Source organism: Delphinapterus leucas, chromosome 11 (genome assembly GCF_059928025.1).
Source record: "Delphinapterus leucas isolate spDelLeu-1000000601 "Yukka" chromosome 11, BTC_Dleu_Yukka2, whole genome shotgun sequence".
NCBI lineage: Eukaryota > Metazoa > Chordata > Mammalia > Artiodactyla > Monodontidae > Delphinapterus > Delphinapterus leucas.
The window spans coordinates 94,395,782-94,420,887 of NC_143139.1; the positions used below are offsets into that span (position 1 = coordinate 94,395,782).

Genomic DNA, 25,106 nt, shown 5'->3' on the forward strand with positions numbered 1-25,106 from the left:
AGCAGGGACCCAGCGTTGGAATCCCAGATGCAGAGAGAAGGAAAGAAGGGGATGGGGCAGGCAGGGTACTTCAAAAAACTCCTGTCACAACACTGCCACCAGCACGGTCAGGGGAGTTGTTCTGCACCGGCACTGTCCACACAGGGGGAATGAGGCAGCGGCGCAGAAGTGAGCCGGCAGCCATGCCGGGGACGCAGCTGCGGCGGGAAGACCACAGATGAGGAACACTCTCCCGGCAGACCCTCCCCCGCTCCAGGGCCGTGCCCCGAGGCCCTATGCCCCTAGGGCCCAGCAGGATGCCCCTGAGCTTGTCCCCCACCCCCCACCCGCCCTCCCAGGGGCCCGCAAGGAGCGCGGAGAGGATGCAGCTCGCTGACAGTGGGCCCTTCTTGCCGGTCACGCTAGGTCTAGGTGCTCTCCCACAGTCTCCTGCTCCCAGAGAGGGGACCTGCCATGGCACAGCAGCCACAGGACACTGGGACTCAGGACGGAGGAGCTGCGGGTCCACCCCCGCCTCAGCCCAGCCTGAGGAAGCTGCTGGCCACACTGCAGCGGCCCCAGGGCCGTCAGGCCAGGTCACTGAGGGGCCCACCCCTCTCTCCTGCAGCCAGGGCAGCCCGGATGGGGCCCTGCCCGGCCGGAGTTCACGGGCCAGGCACCCTGGAGCCCAGCCGCTGCTCTGCTGGCGGGAAACGTGGATGCTGAGGGGAGGCCGGCCATGACTCCAACGACCAGCTGGTGGCGCGTGTGTGAGCAGATGGCCGCAGGTGTGTGGTGCAGTCTGGGAGACGGAGGCCGTCTGCGAAGCCCCTCCCATCCCGGTGCACACCCCGCTCTGCCTCCCCCTCCATCCCCCACCTCCTCAGCCTCTCCCCTGACTCCTTCCTCTTAGCCCTAAGCCTCCTCCTTGACCACTATGTCCCTCTCTCCTCTCCACTCTCTTCCTGAACAGACGGACCATGTGTGCTGTCACCACTGCCTTGCCTCCTGCTCACTCCTTGGCCTGCACGCTCACTGCCGGCGAATGCTCCTCTCTCCCCAGTCACCAGTGATGACCTCGTTCCAAACTAAGCTACTTCCCGGGCCTCAAACAAGCCGTATTCCGCCAGGGCTCCAGGCCACACTGCCCCCGCTGTCCCCTCTGCCCGGAATGTCCCTCTGCACCCTCTCTACTTGGCAAACTGACTCGATCTCCAGGTGGGCCCGAAACGTGTCGTCAGCCCCACCGCCATCTGCATCCCTGAGAGAAGCCCATCTCGGACGGGCTCTCGCTGCCCCTGCCACACACCGCTGTCCTACACTGTCCACGACAGAGCCGCCAGCTGGTCTGTAACGAACGTCACTGCAAACAGCAGCAGCCCTTCCCCGAGTCTCCCTGGGCGCCCAGGACTGTGCCGGGCCCTTCACAGCCATCGTCACCTGGGAGCCTGCAAACTGTCCCGAACGGCAGGTGGCTTGGCTACGATGTTACAGGGCCCTGGTCTTTCTAACTACGTGGTGCCACCGTGCCTGGGAGCTAGACTCAGAAATCACTTGTGCACACGGCAGCCTTCTCCCGTCAGACTGAGTTCTCTGAGGGCAGGCGCAGCATATTCTGTTCGTCTCTGTAACGGCAGGACTCACACAGGCCTGGTGCATGGCTGACTCTCAGCAAACATTTACCAGACTTGGGCTGGCTGGAGAGTCCAGAACTGACCTTGGCCCAAACGCTGTTGTGGAATCTGGTGAAGGTCCGGGCAGGAAAACACTAACACAAGGTGAAGTGAATGCCAGGGCAAAGCAGGGAGTTAAAGGGGAAGAGGGCGGTCAGGGCACCTCCTCTGCGGGTGCAGATGAGGTCCCAGAAACCGGTCTCCTCTGAGCCAGGGCTCGGGCCCAACGTGGCCTGCTTCGGGCCTACTCCTGTGCCCTCCCCTGCCCTGCCCAAAGACCCAGCTCACTCCTACGTGAGAGCACCTGAGCCTCCTGAAGGCACGGCCGCTCCTCGGGGGCAGGTCTCAGGCCTGCGGCAGCCAAAGAAACATGTCTGTACCAACAGTTACCAAAGTCTGAGGGAATCATGTCTGCACACCTGCCCGTGGCACAGGAGGCCCTGCACGTCCTGGACTCTGTGGCCTCCCCCTCACGTCTCAACACCCGTTTCCAGCTCCACGTGCAGGCTGCTCCTTCTGCCCGCTGCATACGCTTTCATTCCTACTCACCCTGCACCCCCATCTGGGCCTCAGCTCTTCTGATGCCGACGCCCGCTGTCGGGGCCGGCCTCCATCACCCCCATCTGGGCCTCAGCTCCTCTGACGCCGATGCCCTCTGTCGGGGCCGGGGGGGGTGGCCCTCCAACACCCCCACCTGGGCCTCAGCTCTTCTGACACCGACGCCCGCTGTCGGGGCCGGGGGGGGCGGCCTCCATCTCACTCTCACCTGTTTCCTTGCCTGTATCTGCTCCTGGGCTTGAGCTCCGTAAGGACGAGGGGCTTGGTCTGCCTTGTGGGGCTGTGGCCCTAGCACCTAGCACACTGCTTGGATCAATCGACCTTTACTGACTGAACTATCTGAGGAGAGTGCCAGGCTCCAAGAAGAGATTTCACTAATGAAAAGAAACCGCAGGCACAGTTTCAAGGTCCCAGCGTCTCCACGTGCTCACACACACCACCCCGGACATCTACCTACCTTCTCTGGGAAAGAGGGACAAGCCCCTGCACTCACAGAGATGGGAAGTGGACAGAGGCCTCTCTGTCACTGATGCAGTTATTTTGGCACGGTGCTGATCTGTGAGGCCACTGGCGCTGTCCCAGGCTCACAGGACCCGTTTATCAGGCTCTCATACTCTGTACCTCGGCTCCCCCAAGGCTAAGCAGGAAGTCAGGGAGCAAGCGGTCCAGAGCCCATGCCCTCTGCGCCCCGCCTTCAAGTCCACACGTGGTGGCCGGGCCTCCTCACCAATGATGGCTTCCTTCAGGCTAGACTCCACAGGCAGGATGTTCTTCTCCACCAGCTCCATGGGGCCAGGCCTCTGCGCAATCTTCTCGTTGAGGTCATCGGCCAGCCTGGCTCTTTTCAGCTTCAGCTGCTTGGCCTGCAGGGAAGGCTCAGCCGAGGTCTCTGCCCGTGGGAGAGAATGGAGTGCAGGAGGATATAGGAATGAGCTGGTCCTGCCCTGGGAACTGCAGAGCAGCTCCCCTTCCCTCTGGGGAAGGAGCAGAGACCATGAGAATGTAAATCAAGTGCCAGGCGGAGTACGGTGGCCTGGCCTGAAGTTTCACAAGGACAGAAGAAGGGGCCCCCGCTGTGGACAGTGTGTGGTCACGCGCAACAGTGGTCACTAGGCACAGGCTGGCCCAGACGACTCTCTGAGCTGGAGCTAGAGCTGAAAGAGCACCAGGCAATGGGTGGTGTCTCCTCTCCCTCAAGCTCGCTGCGTTATGGGGACAATCCACCTCCCTGCTCTGGGCCTCAGTGCCTTCCTCTGCAAAGTGTGGGGTTCAGTCTAGGAAAGTCTTCTTCCAACCCCAAAGTGGTTTCAAAACCAAACAAAAAGTGAATAGGCTCAAGCCAAAACCTTTCCTTCCCTAGAATGAGGAAAGAAGTGTGTGTGGGCAGGTGGAGTACGTCTGGGATGATCTTGCTTGTACTTCACAGGTGCTCCTGTAAATACTGAGTGAGCAAATGAACGGATGGATGGACAGATGAAGGAATGAATGAAAACAGAAAGTAAACACATTTAAGAACAGAGTTGGAGGAAAGGATTTCATACCGAGGTTTTATGAGATCCAGGGCCACGACGTGGCCATAGAAAAAGGGAAGCCACCCCAAGAGAATGTGACTGTGCTCCTTTGGGAATTCCCAAAAGCCAGGGGTGGTTGCCCACAGCACTGCTGTTTTAACTGCATTAAGGCTCTGGCTTACACTGTCAACAGAAACGGGAGTGATGAAAAAGAGGGACGATGAAACGTGGGTGGTGCAGGGGTGAAAACAGTGAGAATGAGGGTTTAGATGAAGAAGCATTTCCAATCTAACACACCTTCCAATATGTGCATCCTGACCAGCTCCGATCTCTCCGGCCGGGAACGAATCTTCCGCTTCAGGTAGTCCTCTGTCTATAGAAAAAACACACCAAGCAGCTCTCAGATCCAGGTCACAAGCTTATGGCATGAACAGGACCAAAAAGCAGCCGTGCCTTTAGTGGGTCACCTCTGCAGCCACCACAACCTCAGCCTGGAGACTGCAGGCTCCTGAGGCCTGGAAGGACGCGTCCACTTTCAGTGCACCTGCCAAGGGCATCATCCATCTGTCAAGACCATTTGTCGCTCTGAGGCTGGACTACTAATATATTTTTTAATCTATTACTTTTTTTAAAAAAATCAATTTATTTATTTTATTTTTGTCTGCATGGGGTCTTTGTTGCTGTACGCTGGCTTTCTCTAGTTGCGGCGAGCAGGGGCTAGGGGCTACTCTTCTTTGCGGTGCGCAGGCTTTTCATTGCAGTGGCTTCTCTTGTTGCGGAGCACGGGCTCTAGGTGCACGGGCTTCAGTAGTTGTGGCACGTGGGCTCAGTAGTTGGGGCTTGCAGGCTCTAGGGCACAGGCTCAGTAGTTGTGGTGCACAGGCTTAGTAGCTCCACAGCATGTGGGATCTTCCCGGACCAGGGCTCGAACCCGTGTCCCCTGCACTGGCAGGTGGATTCTTAACCACTGCACCACCAGGGAAGTCCTAATCTATTACTATCATATGTTATGTTCATCAAAGAAAATTCAGAAAATTAGAAAGTAAAACAACAATAAAAATTTTTAATCATCCACCATTAGTATTTGGGGATATTTGTTTCTAATCATTCTTCCATGCAAAAGATAAGTTTAATTTTGCAAAGCTATAATCATACTGAATATAATTTTATACCTTATTTCAAAAAACTTGGCATTGCCTGATACCATGAGCATTTTCCATTCACTCTGAATGGCTGCCAAGTAGAGTACTAATTTTGATACATGGTGTCATAGCTCTAGTTCCTTAAAGTCTCATGTCCTAATTTCTGCACTTCTGAGACGCCAAGCAAATTAAACCATTCCCTCAACAGTCCCAGAGCCAGCCCACTGCCCGGCGCTCACGTTATAATGTATATATGACCCCGGATTTGTCTGACTCTAGAGCCTGTGCTCTTAACCTTTGCACCAGAATTTTACAAACCATAGGTCAAGACCATTAGTGGGTCAGGACCAGCACAGGATAGGGTAGGATAGGACAAGACAGGACAGGACAAGACAGAGCAGAGTAGGGTAGAGTAGAATTGAATAGAAAATAAAGTATCAGAGCATACTGCATGCCTGCTAGCAAGGTAAAGACTCGCTCCTTGGACTGGCCTTGGTGCTCTGACTGGTCAGCTCTGTGCCAGCCCCAGGGTGGTGCTGAGCTCTCCAGGAGATGGCTCACAGTGGCCGCGGGTTCAGGGCCTATCACCCATCTGCAGTGGGCAGAAGTACTGCCATGACTGCCGGAGAAGACGGCAGAACAGGTGTCGTACACTGCAGGTCTTCACAGACAGCAGAGGGAGGCATACGGTGCTGATGAAGAAAACACCTGGAGTCCACACCCCAAGGTTTAAATCCCAGTAAGCTTGCCACTTACTAGCTGGACACGTTAGTTAACCTCTCTTAACTGCATCTATTGAGATAAAGATACTAACACCTCATTCATAAGAGCTGATGTGAACATAAACAAGAAAGGCTATAATTTCACACACAAAAGTACTCAATAAACTAGCAGCTGTACTAATTAGTCCGTATTTGCTCCTTGCCTTGGAGAAGCAGGCCGGGAAATGGTGCCAAGTCTTACGACTGGGTTGAGGGCACAGGCAATGACATTCCTTTTCTCTCTGCTGTATTCTCTCATCCTCCCAGGCACTGAGACAGTGCAGCTGGTCACTCCTTTGGTTCCCAGGACCTGTGGCCTCATTCTTCCCACTCACGCTAAGAATTAATCTTAATTTTCCTTAGAAATTTGTTAAAAATAAAATAAAGACAGAAGACAGTAAGATAAGTCTTGGAGGTAAATATTTCAGTCTCTGAAAGAGCTGTGGGTCTTAGGGAGCCCCGGCCTATGATCCTCCATCTGGGGAGGCTCTCTTCCCTTGTCTTTTACATAAAAGAGAAAAGTGAAGGGGCTGAGAGGGGGAAGCATGTTCTGGCGAATTCCCCATCTCCGCCCACACTGGGCAGCAGAATATCCCCTGAGGCCCCCGAGGGAACTGAAACCGAGGGGGACAGGGCAACAAGCCAGGTGCTGCAGTGTGAACCTGAGCTCAGAGGGACCCAGCTTCTGCTTCCACGGCCTCAAGTGGACCCTGGCTGCTCAGGGGCACACGGAGACCAGTAAGGTTTCCATGCCCATTCTGAAGAGGTGTGGGCAGTGTGGCCAGACAGGAGGGACCACCACTCAGCAAGCTTTTCCGTGGCTGGTGGTCGTGTCCTAACAGCTACAAAAGGCTAAGTGGAATTAAAGATGGGAAAATACTAGTGGTCTCCAAACCAAAAGAAGGGAGGTGACCATTACATACCCTTGAACGTACTAAAGGAAGAAACTCATTGCGATCATGGCCCATATCATCACACTGGGAGATGCTCGGGTGGGGATGAAGCAGAAAAGCCAGAGCTTTCTATTTAGAACCATAAGGCCAGGGCTGACCCTGGAGGCAACGCTAGACTGGAAGGAAGATGACAGCAGCACAACAGGCTCTGAAAATGCTCTTAGGAATCCTTGGGAAGCAAGGTGCCTTACCCTGGCCCGCTCCAAGCTCCTTCTCTGCTCATGAAATGCAGCTGGACTTTTCAAAGCTGTTGGGAGAAGAATGATGAAAGAATTACTTTATAGTGAAGCATCATGTCTACTGCTACACTTTACAGTGGAGAAGGTATCTTAAATTCAAGTTAATTTTAGCAGTACTATTAATATCAGCTGAAGTGAAGAAGAAAACGGCACCTGAGTAAGCACATATCTTTATGGTTCAGCTACCCCATCAAAACAATTCTGGTTACTTTGTTCCTAATGGGAACAGTCACTGCCTAAGCTTGGGCTCTGTAAGGTGCACCCAGGGAACATAACTTTAATATAATCCTTATGGAGCAGTCAACTCTCCAAGAATGCCCACTGGGCCTCCCTTTACCCTCGGGGAGACCGGGACACAGAGCAGAGCTGCAAGTTGGGTCCACCCACTTTCCTTCTCCAACCTCATCAGGAATCGCAAAGTGACCGAACTGTTTGAATGAGGCAGTTAAACCAAAAAGACATTGCATCTACTTGGGTGCCATTTCCTTCTTCGGTTCAGCTGGTATTAATAGTGCTGCTAAAATTAACTTGAATTTCATCTTGAAGGACTAAAAGAACTTCACCATGATTGTATGGTTAACCTTGGTGCACACAACCAGCAGCTGACCAGAGGCTCACTGTATCCCCCGTCACGGACCCGGCTCTTTTCTGGGGCTACCACCACATGGCCACAGCTCGCAACTCAGCAAAGCACACCGAGGGTGGGGAGACCAAAGCAGGACCCTCTACAAATGCAGTGCTGTGAAGAGAGTCTGTGTCAAAAACTCAGCAGATAACGAGTTGGGACACCCTGAGGATGAGAGGGGAAAAGGCCTGACTCACTTCAAGTTGGGAACAACAGCAGTACGAGGAAAATTCATAAGACCGTGGTCAGTTTCACTTCTGCTGCCCTAGAATTTCAGAGCAGCTGTGAAACTGTGTGTGCAGATAACTTTTGCTGGGCTGCTGGCTGCGGTAGGAGTGCAGGGGTAAGGAGACGCTAAAAGTAGCCAGAGCACAGATATGACCCTATCCTGCCTGGGCCTTTGCGCTTCCTCCCCCCATCCCACCCCCAGGGGCTGGGCCTCAGGAGCAGCAGTCCCCGAAGAAAGCTCCAAATGTTACTGCAGTACTTCTTTTTTTCTCTAAGTTTTTTTTTTCCTAATATTAAAGTAAAAAAGAAACCCATTTTAAAAGATCAGTTGGAAGTGCCCTATCTTCTAACGGCAGGGGGAGCGCTAGATTTAACAAATAATCTCTAAGGAAAACCAGCACAGGCTCCCTCTCCAAGCTACCAGAGCATTCCAAAGCATGACCCAGGTCATCCCAGCTCTAATCTGAAGGTCTTGGCATCTCAGTGGGTAAGCAGACAGCCCCTGCACCTGCTTCTACTGAGTAAGGCTGGTTCAACTCCAAAATCAGCCTCCAAAAGTCCTGATATGCAGAGTGTGATGGACCAGCAGGGAATGAACACACAACCTTGCTCTAGGAGCGCTTATCACACGGACGAGACGAGAAGCACTAAGAATCAAAGCAAAACTCAGTGTCCGCACCCCCCGCCCCCAGCTGCCTTTCTGCCTTAGTTTTCTCCACAGCTCATCGCCGCCTGACACCCTGGATGGTCATACTGCATCTCTCTGTATTCACTACCAGCCTCCTACCACTACAATAAGCTCCTCTGGGCACGGCAGGGGGTTTGTCTACTTCTTCCTGACAGTACCCCCGCCACGGACAGCACATAAGTCATTCAATGAATTAATGAATATTCTATAAGGAACGGATACAAAGTGTACACTGGTGACAGGAAAACTAGAGGATTCTGTGAGCTCTAAACTTTCATTTGTACAGCCAGAATTAGGCTCTCATCTTGGTTCAAAACTTCACAGAAGTCCCAGATATAAAAGCAAGACATGTGCATGCCTGTCCTGGGTTCTACCAGTTACCGCTGGTGTGACACGGGGAATGACTGCTTTCCAGGTCTCATTTTCTTCTTCTGTAGAGTCGAGTCCGCCCACCTCCCAGAACTCCTGTAACAACCGAAGGAGAGTGAAAGGACTCTGCAGCCATGGCGCCTTCACCAACACATTTAGGGTGCTGCTGTCATCACGTGCAGTGATTTCGTTGAAACAGGGGTTAGATTCCCACACGGGCCAGCTAGTTCCTACACCACGGTCACAGATAATCTGGCTAAACACCAGTCAGCGTGCAACGGCCTACACTGGCTATCCTAAGGGGTAAGGCACAGATCCAGCTTCTGGGAAAACAACTCACAAAGCGCAGAATTTCTTGATGGAGGGGGAGTGCAACATTTTCATGTACAACGAGGATGTTGCACCATGAGTGGGGATAAGTGACAGGTGAACTAGCTGTACTGTACGTGACTTCCTGCTTTCCACTGGGTTAAGGAAATTTTTGCATAATAGCGAGGATGCCTACCTTCTGTGGTGGGCATGGTTCTAAACACTTTAAAATGTTACCTAATTGAATACTCCTATTGACTCCATGTGATGTGTAATATTCCACTGTACAGATGAGGACAGGCTCAGAAAGGGCAGGAAAGGCAGCAAGTGGCAGAATAGGATCATAACCTAATTCTCTCTCACCCTTAAGTCAGAGTTCTTTCCCTCCTCTGGGTTGGCTCCTTAACTTCTTCAAAAAGTGGAGAAGAATGACCCCATTGGATGGGAGGCAAGGAGGCCTCAATGACCTGCAATGCTTAGATGTAGGGCTGAGGGCAGGCCATGTGGAAAGGCCAGCTCGACCACAGTACTGAGCACAAACATGTGTAAGGAAGGCTCAGAAGAGGGGTGCAAAGTGACTGCAGGTACACAAAGCCACGGTTTCAAACCTGGGGCTCATCATGGAGCTTAAGGTGCAGCCTTCAGCACTGATACTAGTAGACGAGCCTGGAGGTGGATGAGAAGACCAGAGCAGTTCACTAGCTGCTCAGAGCTTGGGCAAAAGAACCAGAAATGAAGCCCAAGAAAAGAATTCAAAACAATAATTACTGATTCCAAAAGACTGTTTCATTTTATAACAACAACATTATAATCTCATTGAATCCTCTTAACAACCATGAGGTAGGCACCACTATTCCAATTCTATATGTGAGGAAACTAACACTGCAGTAACCTGTGAGGTCACTCACCGAGTGGCAGACCCCAACCCAGGTCCAGCTCTGTCTCTCTTTCTCCCTTTGTGACAAGTGTGTAGGCTTCTATCAGCCCTTGAAGAGCCCACTCACTTTGTGCTGCTCTCTCCCCACGTCTAATTCTGCTCTGTGACAGCAAGTTCAGCGATTTCAAGAGCCACTTCCAACATGTGAAAGGAAGAGGGAGAAATGACCCAGTGGAAAGCAGGAAGTCACGTACAGTACAGCTAGTTCACCTGTCACTTATCCCCACTCATGGTGCAACATCCTCGTGACTCCTGGGATTGGAGTCCTGGGATGGTTTCATGGTACGGGCTTCAGTCAGGACTCCTGGAAGGCGCTTCCCAGGCCCATCTGGGGAAGCCTTGAGCTGGGGCAGCCAGTGCTCTTGGTAGGTAGGGGTTTGGGGTGGAAAGGGCACTCCTATACATGTCTGGCCAGCTCTGTTAAAAGCTGCAGCCGTGGAGGGTAACCTAGTGAAGAGATTAGGGGTGATAAAGGTAAGCCCTGGGCTTTCTTGATGTAGAAGCAGGTGGCAATGTATAGTCAAAATCACAAGCTTCCACGCTAAGGGAATGAGACACAAGGAAGTACAGCAACGCAGAAAATAATTTAAAAGTTTAGGCCTCTACTAGCTGTGGAAAATCCCCAAAGGCTCGAAGCTAACCATAAACATGTGTCTGAGTAGGAGGGCGGCATTTACCTTGGATGCTCACGCCCTCTCTCGCTGCCTTAATGCTTTGCCAGAGGAGCCAGGGCACTGCTCGCTCGGAAATTTTATTTTCCCAGAAACTCCTAGAAGGCAGTCTCTGAAAGAGAAGCCCCGCCAAACCAATGCAAACCCAAGAACTGTGCATGTTGTTTATGAGAATATACATTTTTGGTGTCAGAGGGCACCAAAACTTGATCCTCTACTCCCACCCTCCGGGAGCTGGTTTCCTGGAACACTTGCGCGGCTTTGCGTGAACACAGGGGGGTGTGCAAACAGGTGCTCAAAGGAAAAATAACCAAGCCCCCCCCCCCCACGGAAATCAAATGAACACAAGTGGCTAAGAGGTGTGGTGCTCTTAGTCACAGTTTCGGTGCTAGATGTGGGCCCCGCCCATGGCTGCCTCTAACCCCCGATTTAATACTCTGTTCCCTCTCTCCAGCGCCCATCTTCTTTCTCCCCTTACACATTTGCTACCTTAATTAAGTGAGGTCATTTGTGAACTAAAAAGAGAAAAACTGTTTCAATTTCCTTTTTCAAAACACACTGCCATCCACTTCCAGGGGGAGTTCAGTGCTGTGCTGGGTGTGATCTGATCAGACGGAGCGCTGTGATCTGATCTAGCACCGAAGCGCGAACATAAGGAGCCTTAAAAACCAACCTAGCGGGGCCTCCCTGGTGGCACAGTGGTTAAGAATCCGCCTGCCAATGCAGGGGACACGGGTTTGAATCCTGGTCCGGGAAGATCCCACATGCCGCGGAGCGGCTGGGCCCGTGAGCCACAATTACTGAGCCTGCATTCTAGAGCCCGTGCTCCACAACAAGAGAAGGCCGCGCACCACAATGAAGAGCAGTCCCCGCTCGCCACAACTAGAGAAAGCCTGCGCGCAGCAACAAAGACCCAAGGCAGCCAATAAGTAAATAAAAAGAGAGTAACTTAAAAAAAAAAAAACAAAACCAACCTAGCACATGGTAGCGCTTTCCCATCACCAGCCCCAAATTTAGTTCAACATGTAGGCAAGTGAAAGCCTCCTAGGAGCCACAAAGCAGTTCTGGAAATGCATCTCAGCAAGAAGGATAGCAAAAAACCACAGATATTCATTTTCTCATCATTATCATTAAGGAATATTTATTAGGTGCCTGGGTCTGAATGTCACTTTATTAGGTGCTGACACAGTAAAAATGATCGTTCCCATACTATGCTAGAATTAAGCTCACGGCCAATTTTGTATTCAGAGGAACTCAAAGGCTATAAACACAGGACAGCTAACAGAGGTCAACAGACTGCCATGGGCTAAGGAGCCCTTCTTCCAGGCAAGCCTGCTGGATTCCTCTGTTCACTGTAGAAGCAGCAGGCATACGCACAGTGCATCTGTGGGGGCTGTGTCTGTGTGTGGTAACAAACATACTTAACAACTCAGGTGGGAAATCAGAACTACGTCCATTCATCCATCTATCTAATAAATAATTCTTAAGCAACTGCTGTGCTAGTTACTGAGGACAAGCATGTACAGGATGGAGTCCCAGCCCTCAAAGGCAGCTCAGGGTCCAGTCAGGGAAAAAGACAAATAGTTACAATACAAGATGGAAGCATAGTTGTAGAGGTAATTTAAAGCGCTACGTAAGACAGAAGAGGCAAAATTCTGCCTGAGGAAAGAGTGTGTGAACTGTCTGGGTAGATTTTACAGAGAAAACCCAAATGAATGGAATAGAAACACCACAGGCAGACAAGTTCTAGGGACTACAAGTGGTCTGATGTGGTGGGACCAGGGTGTTCACGTGGGGATCATGAAGCTTGGGGGGGCGGGGGGCAGGGCCTGCATCTGGGGAGCCGGGGAAGACATGTTCTCTGTTCTTCCCACCAAGTACAAATAAACACTCTGGACCTTACATAAATAGGTTCTGAAAGGTGGAGGGAAGGTGGCAGACTGACTAGGGACCTTGGAACCCAAAGAATGACACAGTGGCGAGTCCCCCGAGTTTCCTTTTTGCCTTACATCCCAGACTTGGAGCTGAAGAAGCTGGCAACCTGGAAATGACAATGGAAGCGGACAAAAAAGCCCCAACAAAACCTACTCTCGCTAGCCATACGACCAGGAAAAGGGCAGCCTAGCAAGAGAAAAAACTTAAGACAGTAATCATTCTACTCCAGACAGACAGCACGGTGAAAGCCCCACCCTCAACAGGAAAGGCCAAGTGGGAGGCTAGACTTTCACCCTTACAAGGCTGTAATGAAGCACCCCAACACCCCTGCCAGGTGGTGTCAAAGAAGGCCAAGTAGGAGGCTGCCCCCAGCCCAAGGAATAAGTGGAGACCAAGTGGGGAGCCTGGACTTACACCCCCTCTAGCAGTAAGGAGATTCCCCCCCTCCCCCCGCTGAGGTGGTGTCATGGGGAGGACTGGTGAGGTGTCAGGACTTTCACCATTTACAAGGTCACCTCCACCCACAAAAAAGTTTAACATCGTGTCATCCAAGCCCTGGAAGGAGAGGAAAAAGATGGGTTGGAAAAGTACTTAAAACTTCCCAAATTTGGCAAGAGACATAAGTCTTCAGAGACTGAAGAAGCTGAGCAAACCCCAAACAAGTTAAACCCAAAGCAGTTCACCCCAGGATACATCACAATTAAACTTTTGAAAACTAAAAACACAGAAAAACACTTGAAAGCAGCCAGAGGAGAAACAATTTGAACGACAGCAGATTTCTCATCAGAAACCATGGAGGCCAGAGTTACCACACTAACCAGGTGAGTGACAGGATCAGAACCACATGGAGGGGTGGGGAGTTATTTCTAACTTGATGTTTTATGTTAAAAAATGGAATGAAGACGTGGCACATATACACAATGGAATATTACTCAGCCATAGAAATAAACGAAACTGAACTATTTGTAGTGAGGTGGATGGACCTAGAGTCCGTCATACAGAGTGAAGTAAGTCAGAAAGAGAAAAAAATACCGTATGCTAACACATATGTATGGAATCTAAAAAAAAAAAATGGTTCTGAAGAACCTAGGGGCGGGACAGGAATAGAGACGCAGGCCTACTAGAGAATGGACTTGAGGACATGGGGAGGGGGAAGCGTAAGCTAGGACGAAGTGAGAGAGTGGCATGGACATATATACACTACCGAATGTAAAACAGCTAGTGGGAAGCAGCTGCATAGCACAGGGAGATCAGCTCGGTGCTTTGTGACCACCTAGAGGGGTGGGATAGGGAGGGTGGGAGGGAGGGAGACATAAGAGGGAAGAGATATAGGGATATATGTATATGTATAACTGATTCACTTTGTTATAAAACAGAAACTAACACACCATTGTAAAACAATTATACTCCAATAAAGATGTTAAAAAAAAAATTAAATGAGCAGAAACATACCTGGTAATTGGTATATATTCATTTCACCACTCATGTCTGCACTCACATGCTCCCCCCTCTTCCCTGCACCCCTTTTAACTTTGAATTTTTTTTTTGAAACCTACAAAAACACTGAAAGAGCAAGTAATAAATGACCCTATAACTCTGACCTAGATTCACCAGTTATCTTTTAGCCCTATTTGTTTTCCCTCTCTCCTGTGCGCACATGCACATACACACAATTTTGTTTAATCACTTGGAAGTGAGTTGCAGACACAGTTGTCCCTTGGTATCTGCAGGTGACTGGCTCCTGGATGCCCCACGGACACCAAAATCCATGTACCAAAATCTTGTATAAGGATGTTCAAGTTCCTTATACAAAATGGCGTAGCATTTGCATATAACCTATGCACATTCTCCCATATACTTTAAATCGTCTCTAGATTATTTATAATCCCTAATACAATGTGATTGCTATGTAAATAATTTCCAGTGCGTGGCAAATGCAAGTTTTGCTTTTGGGAACTTTCTGGAATTTTTTTTTCCAAATATTTTCCATCTGCGGTTGGTTGAACCCACATATTTAGAACCTGTGGATACGAAACCTGCAGATACAGAGGGATGACTATCAATCACATTTCATCCCTAAATTCTTCAATATGCATTTCCTAAGAAGAAGGACATTCTCTTATCTAAAATATCTTTATCACACCTCAGAAAATTAATATTAATCCAATAATATAATCGAATTTACAGTCCATGTTGGAATTTCCTTAATTGCCCGTCAAATGTCTTACAGCGGTTTGGATTTTCCCCCTTAATCCAAGATGTAATCAAGAATCATGCACTACATTTCATAGTTGTCTCCTTGGTCACATTTTGAAACAGTACTCCTGCCTTTTGCACTTTTCCTGACACTGACTTAAGTATACAAACCGGCTTGTTTTGTGGAAAGAATGTCCTATATTCTGAATTTGGCTGTTTCCTTGTGATTAGATTTAGGTTAAACATTTTTGGCAGGAAGACTACATAGCTGATGTGTACTTCTTAACATCAGGAGGCACACACACAGTACCATGCTGCCCAAGCACTGACAGTGCTGAAAGCATGAAAGGTGACACCAGATCTCTCCATCCTAAAGCTAGCATTTCCCCTTTTGTAATTAATACATAATCTGTGGGGTAACATTTTGAGGCCTTGTGAAAATCCTGTTCCCTGAGCACTGCTTACCTAATGGTTTTAGCATCTATTGATGATACCTGCCTGAAATCAAGTATTACACTGGGAATTGCAAAAGAGTAAGAACTGCATTTTTACAAGATCACTCTAGTAGAGATCAAGAGGCCATTCAGAAGAATAAAATGGAGTGACCAGGTAAATGGTTGTGCCATTAACACTCCCAGAGAGGGGATACAGAAGGAGTAGGCCTGGGACAGGGTGGGACAGATGGTGTTTAGTTTGGGACATGCTGAATATGAGCTAATTGTGTGACATCCTATCAAGAGATGTGCAAGTGGTATGTGTGTGTACTTGTATGTGTGTATATATGTACATATGCTTATATGTGTATGTGTGTGCATACGGCATCATCTAGGGATAATGTAATATATGTTATGTTGAGACAGAAGAAAATACTTCCCAGGATGAATCTTAAGAGACTCTCAGAATTTAAGCACAGGTGACGGACAGAGCCCAGCAAAAGAACCTGAGAAGGCTCACGGGGGTGGGAGAAGGCTATAAACATATAGAGATAAAGAAAAAGGGTGTAGGTAGAAAGAGAGAGATGTTAATAGTGCGCAGGTCAGATAAAATATGGCTTGCAAAGTTTCCAGAGGATTACTCATACTTAGGACACAGCCAGAGGTCTCGGAGCTATGCCGGTGAGTTGGTGGAGATGGGGACCAATCACAAGAGGCAGAGGAGTAAGAGTGAGGGTGGGATCCAGAGGTGTGTGTCCCCTAAGGGGTTAAGACCACTAACTGTTGGTTACTCACTCGCAACAAGTATTAATTGAGAGCCCACATGTCCGTTGGTGCTGGGATATCCTTGTTCTTCCCTAGTGAAGAATGATGCATCAGACAAATAAACACCTAACACACTAGGAGGTGGTACATGCTCTGAAGAAATATAAAGCAGGGTATGGGCGATAGAGGGTGATAGGGCAGGATTTTATATGCAGTGGTCAGGGAAAGACTTTCTAATGTGATGTTTGAGCCAAGACCTGGAGGAAAGGAATGAGCCCTGCAGGCAAGGAGAAGAGCAAGTACAAAGGCCCTGGGTGGGAACCTGCCTGAGAGACAGAGGGACCTCAAGCAGGCCAGGCTGGCAGAGCAGAGTGAGCAGAGAGAAGAGTGGGAAGAGACGCTGTAAGAGGGGGAGCTGCAGAGGGCCCTGCAGGACTTTGGACTTTACTTGTTCTCAAGTAGAAATAGAGGGAATGAAACAGGGAGAAGAAATAAAGCAGGATTGTGCCTGTCAACCGTGCTGTTGACAAAAAGGCTCCTGAGGGTAACGTAAATAAAAAGATCTGCTGCAAATGGTTTTCTTGTTTTTCCCCTGCTGTTTGCACAGCATGCTGGGAATTACCTAACTTGAGCTTCTTAGTACCTGCTATTTCCTACACTTTATAAAGGAGAACTGACTTGCCTGGGATCACATCCTAATTAACGGCAGAACAAAGGCCTCTGGTTCTTCTGATTCTAAAATTCGATCTTTTAATTTATGTATATTTCAGCATAAGCCAGGTAGGAGGAGGAGTGGGAGTGGGTCAGAGAAAAGATACTTCTCTGATCAAGCATCTTTAAAAAAAAAAAAATTGATAGTTACAAAAAAATAACAAACAGTGATTTTAATCTGATCTTTTACATTTTGCTTTCTTCTCGCTATTCCTCTGGAAAGAAATGCTGCCTTGTCATTTGCTCCAATATTGGCAATGGGACAGAAGGGAGGACTTCAGATATAACCTCAGTAAATGTCAAGGGGCACACATTTTCTCATCCCTTTTCCCATCAACCCTCTCTCAAAGGGGTCAACATAGCAGAAGAGGGAGTCACCGTATAATCAAACTCCTTCCAAAGTTAACTGAGTCTTTTGCCACATCCCGTGGCCCTAGCACAGAAGTTTGTCACACAGCTCCAGGCAGTTCATTAACTCCACCAAACTGACCCCAGACATGGTGCAAGGCCATATGAGAGGCAGGCAAGGCAGGCTTTTCCCAGCATTGGAGGCAAGGGGTCATAAGCTGTCTGTACTCAATCATTTTATATGCAGCAGCGTCAACTGTCTTAGAAATTCATCAACTCTTGAATCACGTGGATAGGACTATCCTGTACTTCAGAACTCCTGGCGAGAAGACAGTAACAATATTCTACGCCGTCACTAAAAATGAAAAGGGGAATGATGCCAGCAGCCCTTGGTCCAGTGTTTCTCCGAGTGTGGTTCCAGAACCACACTTGCATTAGAAAGTCTCTGGAGGGCAAGAATCTCTACGTAATGCAGAGATTCCAGAGCTTCAAGAATTTCAATCTTTAGTCAGCTCTTCAAGGAGGCTGGTGCCAATAAAATTTGAAAACTATTGTTTCCCTAGTCCAAAAGTCAGGGGAAACGTGACACTGCAGATGAGAATGTAAGAATTTTTATTTGCTCATTCTCCACCACCAGGGGCTAAGTGACTAAAAAGTACACCTAGTAAGGACTTGATAATTTTTCGGAACAGCTAACTCAAAATTGCAACTCTGATGGCTGTGTAGGTGTCCACAAATTGGTAGAGTTTAATCTCCTGAGCTCCTTTCAGAAGGACCACTGCTTCGAGGTGCAAAGTATGTATTTCTGAGAGTCAGAGGATCAGGGCTTTTTGCCATCTTCCTCACACCCTGGCGAGGGCCTCATTCAGCTGGGATGGATTCCACACCCTGCTGTTTGTATTCGGGCCTGGCAACACACTCAGTGGAAGGCAGCTACAGAAATGTAGTCCTTGGTCTTAGCACACAGCAGGTGAGGAGCACAGAGGCTGGCTGTGTCACTGATGTGTAAGGGTTTACAACAGCATTGGGGGAATGATTTTTCTTGGGATTCCACATCCAGGCAGAGGAGGGGCCCTTAACCTGGGGCACACTATACCAGCTTTAGAGTATCTATGAATCCCTGGAAACTGTGTGCTGAATTTTGGGTACTTGCTTGGGCAACTGTCTAGTGAGAGGATGTGTAAGATTTTCCAAGGAGCATCAATGGCACGCACACACACACACACACACACACACACACACAAAATCAAGAACCTCTGATTTAACTAAGCATTATTAGGACAGAAGTGAAAAGATGCCCATGGCCTTCAAGCAAGCAGACAAGAGCAGCAACTTGGAAGCAATTTTAATAGAGGGTTTAAAAATGATGGAGCTACTCTCACATACAACCCCTCCCCACTAACTTCCACCTTTCCCCACCAACTGTAGTTCCCGATCTAACACTGTTTTCAATTTTAATATTTACAAAGTTGAAATTTTGAAAGTACATCAAGCTATCATCATGAATTCCTCTGTCAATAAGAATCATTAGACTGTGACTTTCAGGAATTAGCACGGGGTTCAGAGCCAGAAGACCTGGAGTGGATCTACCTCTGTCTTTTAGTGGTGCTGTGACCTTGGGCAAGTCACATGACCCCTCTGAGCCTCAGTATTCTCATCGGCAAAATAGCAATTATATAATTTGCCGTGATGACTCCTAGCATCAAAGTGAAAGTGCTCTGCCATCTGCTAGAAGCTCTGGTTAATAAGCGTTTGGCACTGTTACTGTTTTAACTTTTTCTTCTGTGCCATCCTCCTTCTGAAGAGAACAGCGTGGGTGTGGAGTCAAATGCTGAGAGCTAACTGGGGTTGACTTCCATTTTTTGTCTTTCTGTTTTTATCCGTCATACCAAAATGCCTGCAAAAATAACCTGCAATTGTTGACCATTAACCAAAGAGTTGTGTCAACAGTCCAGGGACTGGCCATAACAACGAAAACCAGAACTAAGTTCACGTGAATCAAAGAGCGAGCTTGGGTGATGGGGTATGGGGCAAGCACGGGTCCAAACTGACAGGCAGAAGACGTGCTTCATCCGTATCCTGTTTTGGCACTTGGGCTGTCACCCCCACCCAAACCATCAGGGAAGCCAACTACCAGGAATGAATGTTAAAAATGGAGACTCAAGGATGCTAATCTTTTCCTTTGCAGAAGTGCAAGCTGCTCTAGAATCTTCAACCTTGACCCACTGATGGTGAAAGAGACTCAAGACTGGGACAAAAAAGTCATAGCACAATCCTGCATGGCATGAATATCAACAGGTACAGTGAATTCCAAAAGGCTAAAATATCAGGGATCAAATATTTTGAATTTGGCCTTCCAAGTTTCTCTTTGACATGTATGCCAGCCATGTTTTTATCTGCCTTTCACACCATAGCCCAGCCTAATACTCCAGATCAGTCAATTATCATTCCAATATACACTCCTTGCTGAAGCATACACATATACCCCTTTTTGAAGCCCTATAATCAATACATCTAAGTCATCTGTTTAGATACAAGCTCCAAATCACCTTTGCCCTTCTGCAAATAACATCCCACTAGGCTGAAGGATTTTAAATCACTGCCATCATCAGATATCTATCAGGGCTCCCCTTGAGTACATAATTCTTTAGGATTTTTATCGTTTAAGTAAAATTAGTGCATAGTTTCAACAAGTGACTTTATTAACTCCTTTACTTCACTTATTATCTTGCAAAGATGTTAGCCTTGGATATCTCAGACATGTTGAGAACTAATTATTAAATGAAAGTGAATACCTATTACACTTTTTAGATATTAAATTGTATCAAGAACCTGTATCAAGAAGATTACTTTTGATGGTCTGTTCAAGAGAGCTCCCTGTTGGATTCTTCTTTGGATTCAGCGATGAATACGCTCAGAACATACAACTCATTCGTGGGTCTATCTTAGGATTAGTTAGCAACTGGACAAGGAAGAGGTTCTATGCTAGTCACTGACCACTGACATAGGAATACACACTTCTGATCACCTACATCAGCAGGAAGAGAGACGAGGATGCTGACATATATCAGAAAGGCAACATAAAATACCAAGGAGTGACGTGCCCAGCTGGTCTTCTCCTGAGATGAAAGAGAAGATTCCTGAGGCCATATGCCTAACCAATTTTCTCTCAGCTTCAAATCTAGGGATCAGGTTAGCTCTAATCCTGGAACACATGTTTTACCACGGTGTTTTTTTTTTTTTTTAAGATTTTTATTTATTTATTTTGGTTGTGCCAGATCTTAGTTATGGCACACGGGATCTTTTAGTTGCGGCATGCAGACTTCTTAGTTGCGGCATGCGAACTCTTGGTTGCCGCATGCATGCAGGATCTAGTTCCTCAACCAGGGATTGAACCCGGGCCTCCTGCACTGGGAGCATGGAGTCTTACCCACTGGACCACCAGGGAAGTCCCTACCATGGTGTTTATCAAATGCCATTTAAACTTGGGATTCAACTACAGTTAAATGGTAACATTCCTGTGCTGAGGATACACCATCTCAGATAGGCGGAGTTCTCTTTCTCTGCTTCTTTAAAAAAAAAAAAGTTATTCTGTACATCTGAAACTAATATAATGTATGTCAATTACATCTCAATTAAAAAGAAAAGGGAAAAAAACTACTTCTTTCATCCAGAGATATCTATGTATCTGAAAAAGCCAAGTGGACCACACTATGAGACTGAGCATCTGAGAGAAGCACGAGCCTGAGGGCCCCGGGTGGACTGGAGAGGTGGGAAAACTGCAGGCTTTGGGGAGGCCTTTTCTTTTTTTCTCTTTTATAAATTTATTTATTTATTTGCTTTATTTGTGGCTATGTTGGGTCTTCGCTGCTGCACGTGGGCTTTCTCTAGTTGTGGCGAGCAGGCGCTACTCTTCATTGCAGTGTGCAGGCTTCTCATTGTGGTGGCTTCTTTTGTTGCGGAGCACGGGCTCTAGGCGCGGGCTTCAGTAGTTGTGGCTCGTGGGCTCTAGAGCACAGGCTCAGTAGTTGTGGTGCACAGGCTTAGTTGCTCCGCGGCATGTGGGATCTTCCCAAACCAGGGCTCGAACCCGTGTCCCCTGCATTGGCAGGCGGATTCTTACCCACTGCGCCACCAGGGAAGTCCCGAGGGAGGGCTCTTCTGAGCTGCTGCCAGAAAGGGGAGCTGGTCAGATCCTGTCCAAACTTCTTTGGCTCACAGGAACAGCTGTTCAGAGACTACCACACAGAGCTTCTAGCAACTCCCAAGTGGACTGGAGCACATGCGAAACGGCCAAGGCCCAGGTGAGGATCTGCTCTCACCCTAGCCCCACCCAAACTCATAATCTACACAGAATCCTTTGAGACAGAATGTCTCAGACCGTGGATGGACCTAGAGACACTCATACAGAGTGAAGTAAGTCAGAAAGAGAAAAACAAATATCGTATATTAACGCATCTATGTGGAATCTAGAAAAATGGTACAGATGAACTGGTTTGCAAGGCAGAAATAGAGACACAAATGTACAGAACAAATGTATGGACACCAAGGGGGGAAAGCGGGGCCGGGGGGCGGGATGGGGGGATGAATTGGGAGATTGAGATTCACATATATACACTAATATGTATAAAATAGAGAACTAGGAAGAACCTCCTGTATAAAAAAATAAATTAAAATTTAAAAAAAGAACGTCTCAGACATTGTAACACTTCACTTAAAAGCAAAACAAATGACATTTCCTTGAAGCCTACAATTCTGTCATCTTCAATCTTTGTAAGATTTACAAAAAGGGGGATGGGTGGCAATTCAGCCTCAAACTAGACCCTCTTCTGCTCTGGAATCACCAGTGTCCCTGCCGGTGAACATTTCTGTCTCTTGGCAAGCTGCCCCCCAAAAAAAAAAAATTATTCCCAACCCAGCCACTCACTTGTTTTGTTTTAAGAGAGGTTAAAAACAAAAATACATTACCATGGAGAGGGCAAGCTAATGAAATAGTAGTCCTGTTAATATACAACCAAAAGGGGAACAATTTTAACAGAGTACCATGTTGACTAGTGGTTCTTTGAGTCAGTAATTTTCAGCAACTGTTTTTTAATCCAAGGGTAGGGAGGAAAGTGAAATTAAGAAGGATTTTATTTACTGAAAGATAGTTCCTGATCTTTAAAAAAAAAAAAAAAGGTTATGAAGAACCTAGGGGCAGGACAGGAATAATGACGCAGATGTAGAGAATGGACTTGAGGGGACATGGGGAGGGGGAAGGGTAAGCTGGGACAAAGTGAGAGAGTGGCATGGACTAATATATACTACCAAACGTAAAACTGATAGCTAGTGGGAAGCAGCCGCGTAGCACAGGGAGATCGGCTCCGTGCTTTGTGACCACCTAGAGGGGTGGGATAGGGAGGGTGGGAGGGAGACGCAAGAGGGAGGAGATATGGGAATATATGTATAGCTGATTCACTTTGTTATAAAGCAGAAACTAACACACCACTGTAAAGCAATTATACTCCAATAAAGATGCTTAAAAAAAAAAAAAAAAGATAGTTCCTGTTCCCAAACACTGGTTTTCACAGAACTTAATGAGATATATATATATATAAAAAGCTGCTTTCAGATTCACAAGATGGTAGATCCAAGCTAATGTTCTCACTCTTAACTGCAAATAATACTACCTGTATTTCAGAAGCATGAACACTACATCATCTCATTTATCTCCAAATTAACGGTGGGGTAGATAAGAATTTTATTTTTTTTAAATTTATTTTATTGAAGCATAGTTGGTTTACAATGTTGTGTTATTTTCTGGGGTACAGCAAAGTGATTCAGTTATACATACACAGAATAGTTTGCACCTGCTAACTCCCAATCCATCCCTCCCCCACCTCCCTCCCCCTTGCAACCACGGTCTGTTCTCTCTGTGAGTCTTCTTCTGTTTCACAGATAAGTTCATTTGTGTCATATTTTAGATTCCACATATAAGCAATATCATATGGTATTTGCCTTTCTCTTTCTGACTTACTTCACTTAGTATGATAATCTCTAGGCCCATCCATGTTGCTGCAAATGGCATTATTTCATTCTTTTTTTATGGCTGAGTAGTATTCCATTGTCTGTATGTATATGTGTGTATATGTGTGTGTACACACACACACACCCCACACATCCATTTAGGTTGTTTCCATGTTAGATAAGAATTTTATAAAAGTAGAATTTGAGTTCAGAAAAGTTAAGTGAGTTGCCTAAAATCACCTTGTTTCTAAGTGGCAGAATAAAGCCTAAAACCCTATTGTCTAATATAACAGCCACCACCCACATATGACTACTTACATTTAAATTAATTAAAATTAAATTAAAAATTCAGCTCTTCACTCACGCCAGCCACATTTAAGCACTCAATAGCACATGTGGCTAGTGGCTAGTGTTATAGAATATTTCTAACATCACTGAAAGTGCTATTGGACAGGGCTGGTATAAAGGCTTGTTCTTTTGAATTCATGGTAGCTTGGGGGAAAAGATGCCACGGCACCTCAGTATTTAATAAAGACGGACTGAGAGTGACAAAGTTAAATCATAGCCCCTTTCTCATTACAAGAAATTCTGAGGTCTGAGGAGGTTGGTTTACCTTCTCAGGGGTTAAGAACACCAAAAGTCACTTTTAAAAGAGCTTCACCAAAATAGATTTTTATCCATATGTACTCAGGAAAGAGAATCTTGAAACTCAGTTTGTACACTTGATCAAGAATAATATAAGAAATAATTCCCAAGTTACAAATAGCAAAAATATTATTATTAAGAATTTTAGCTACAGAGGAAAAAAGATCGCAATAATTAATCCTGACACTTCTAGCCATTAAATAACCTTCTGTCAGAGTTTAGAAGAAATTTCTTGTTGGTGCAGAGACTGCTACAGTCAGATGAGCAGGAGGTTTTGGGCTAACGTGGGGGCCGGTAAAATGACAGCTTAGATTAGCTACCAGTGCTGCAACTGGGCCGCACTGTCTCTGTGTAGCACTTGGCTAATGCCAACGGCTGAAGCATGACAAAGGGATCAAACCGTAGAATTGAAGGGCTGGGGAATCAAGATGTGGTGAAGTTTATTAAAAATAGAGCTGCGGGAACTCCATTACACGAGGCCATTTTTTTCCAGTTTCAGGGTGAGAACACAGGGCCTACTAGAAGATATATAAATCAGTCAAAACTAGCTGGCCAACTGGCTCACTTTCTCACCCAGCAACATGTCTGAGGGCCTCTCCGGGGCCAGGCAGTTTGACAGGCCCCTGGACTGACAGTGGCTGCCCTCTCTGAGTTGTGCTGTCCTCACACCCTTCGGATTTTCCCAACCACTGAGAAGTAAGTGTCACCAATGGTAGAGGCTGAGTGCACAGAAACACCATTTAAAATGAAAAAAACAAGCTCACCCAAGAAACGGAAGAAGATCCTTAATCTACTGGACAAACATAATGATTTCCTCATGTTTGCCAAGGTACCAAGGTTTTCCTACTACATGCACATGGGGCAATAATGGCCTGGTAAGGGGTAACTGGAGCATTAGAAATACGCTACTCTCTGCTTTTTCTCAAGGATTCACAATGGAATAACAAAAGGTGGAGAGGGAACAGACAAATGAGATTCTTCTCTCATATCTAGAAAGATTATAGGAGACTTTTTTCTCATTTGTTTGGGTCAGGAGAATTTCCAGCTTTTCCTTTAAAAGGTTATTCCTCTGCAGCAGCTCTCATTGCCAGAATGTTTTTCTTAATTTTCACCTTAACCTTATGGCTTGTACACTTTAAATGTCAAAGAGAAAGGCTGTGGGGAAAGCTCTGTTTGAGAACAAAGTGTACCACACATGACCCACCTCTTCTATGAATCTTCATCCTAGATACAGCAGCATTCCTTAATCTTTGTACTTAAACACCAGCTTCCTATCTGTGCCATCTCTCCTCTCCCTCAAGATATGCAGAGCTTCAGACATCATTAAAGAAAGCTAAGGGCCTGGAATATGTAATCCTTTGCTATCTGGCACTCTGCATTTGGTAGGGTTTAAGTAGTGTTAAATTCGAGACAAATGTTTACA

At 47.2% G+C, this 25,106-nt stretch overlaps 1 protein-coding gene across 12 annotated transcripts in view; it reads right to left on the minus strand.

The window, feature by feature from the left end:
* The window catches only part of MRTFA (myocardin related transcription factor A), a 195,819-nt gene that overhangs the window by 11,885 nt on the left and 158,828 nt on the right, over window positions 1-25,106 (minus strand). For all 12 annotated transcript variants that reach the window (XM_089920040.1, XM_089920035.1, XM_089920037.1 and 9 more), the window contains 3 exons: window positions 6,769-6,824; window positions 4,019-4,094; window positions 2,938-3,099 (listed from right to left, as the gene is read on the minus strand). In XM_089920040.1, the coding sequence (XP_089776166.1) occupies window positions 2,938-3,099; window positions 4,019-4,094; window positions 6,769-6,824 (294 nt within the window). The remainder of the gene's footprint in view (window positions 1-2,937; window positions 3,100-4,018; window positions 4,095-6,768; window positions 6,825-25,106) is intronic.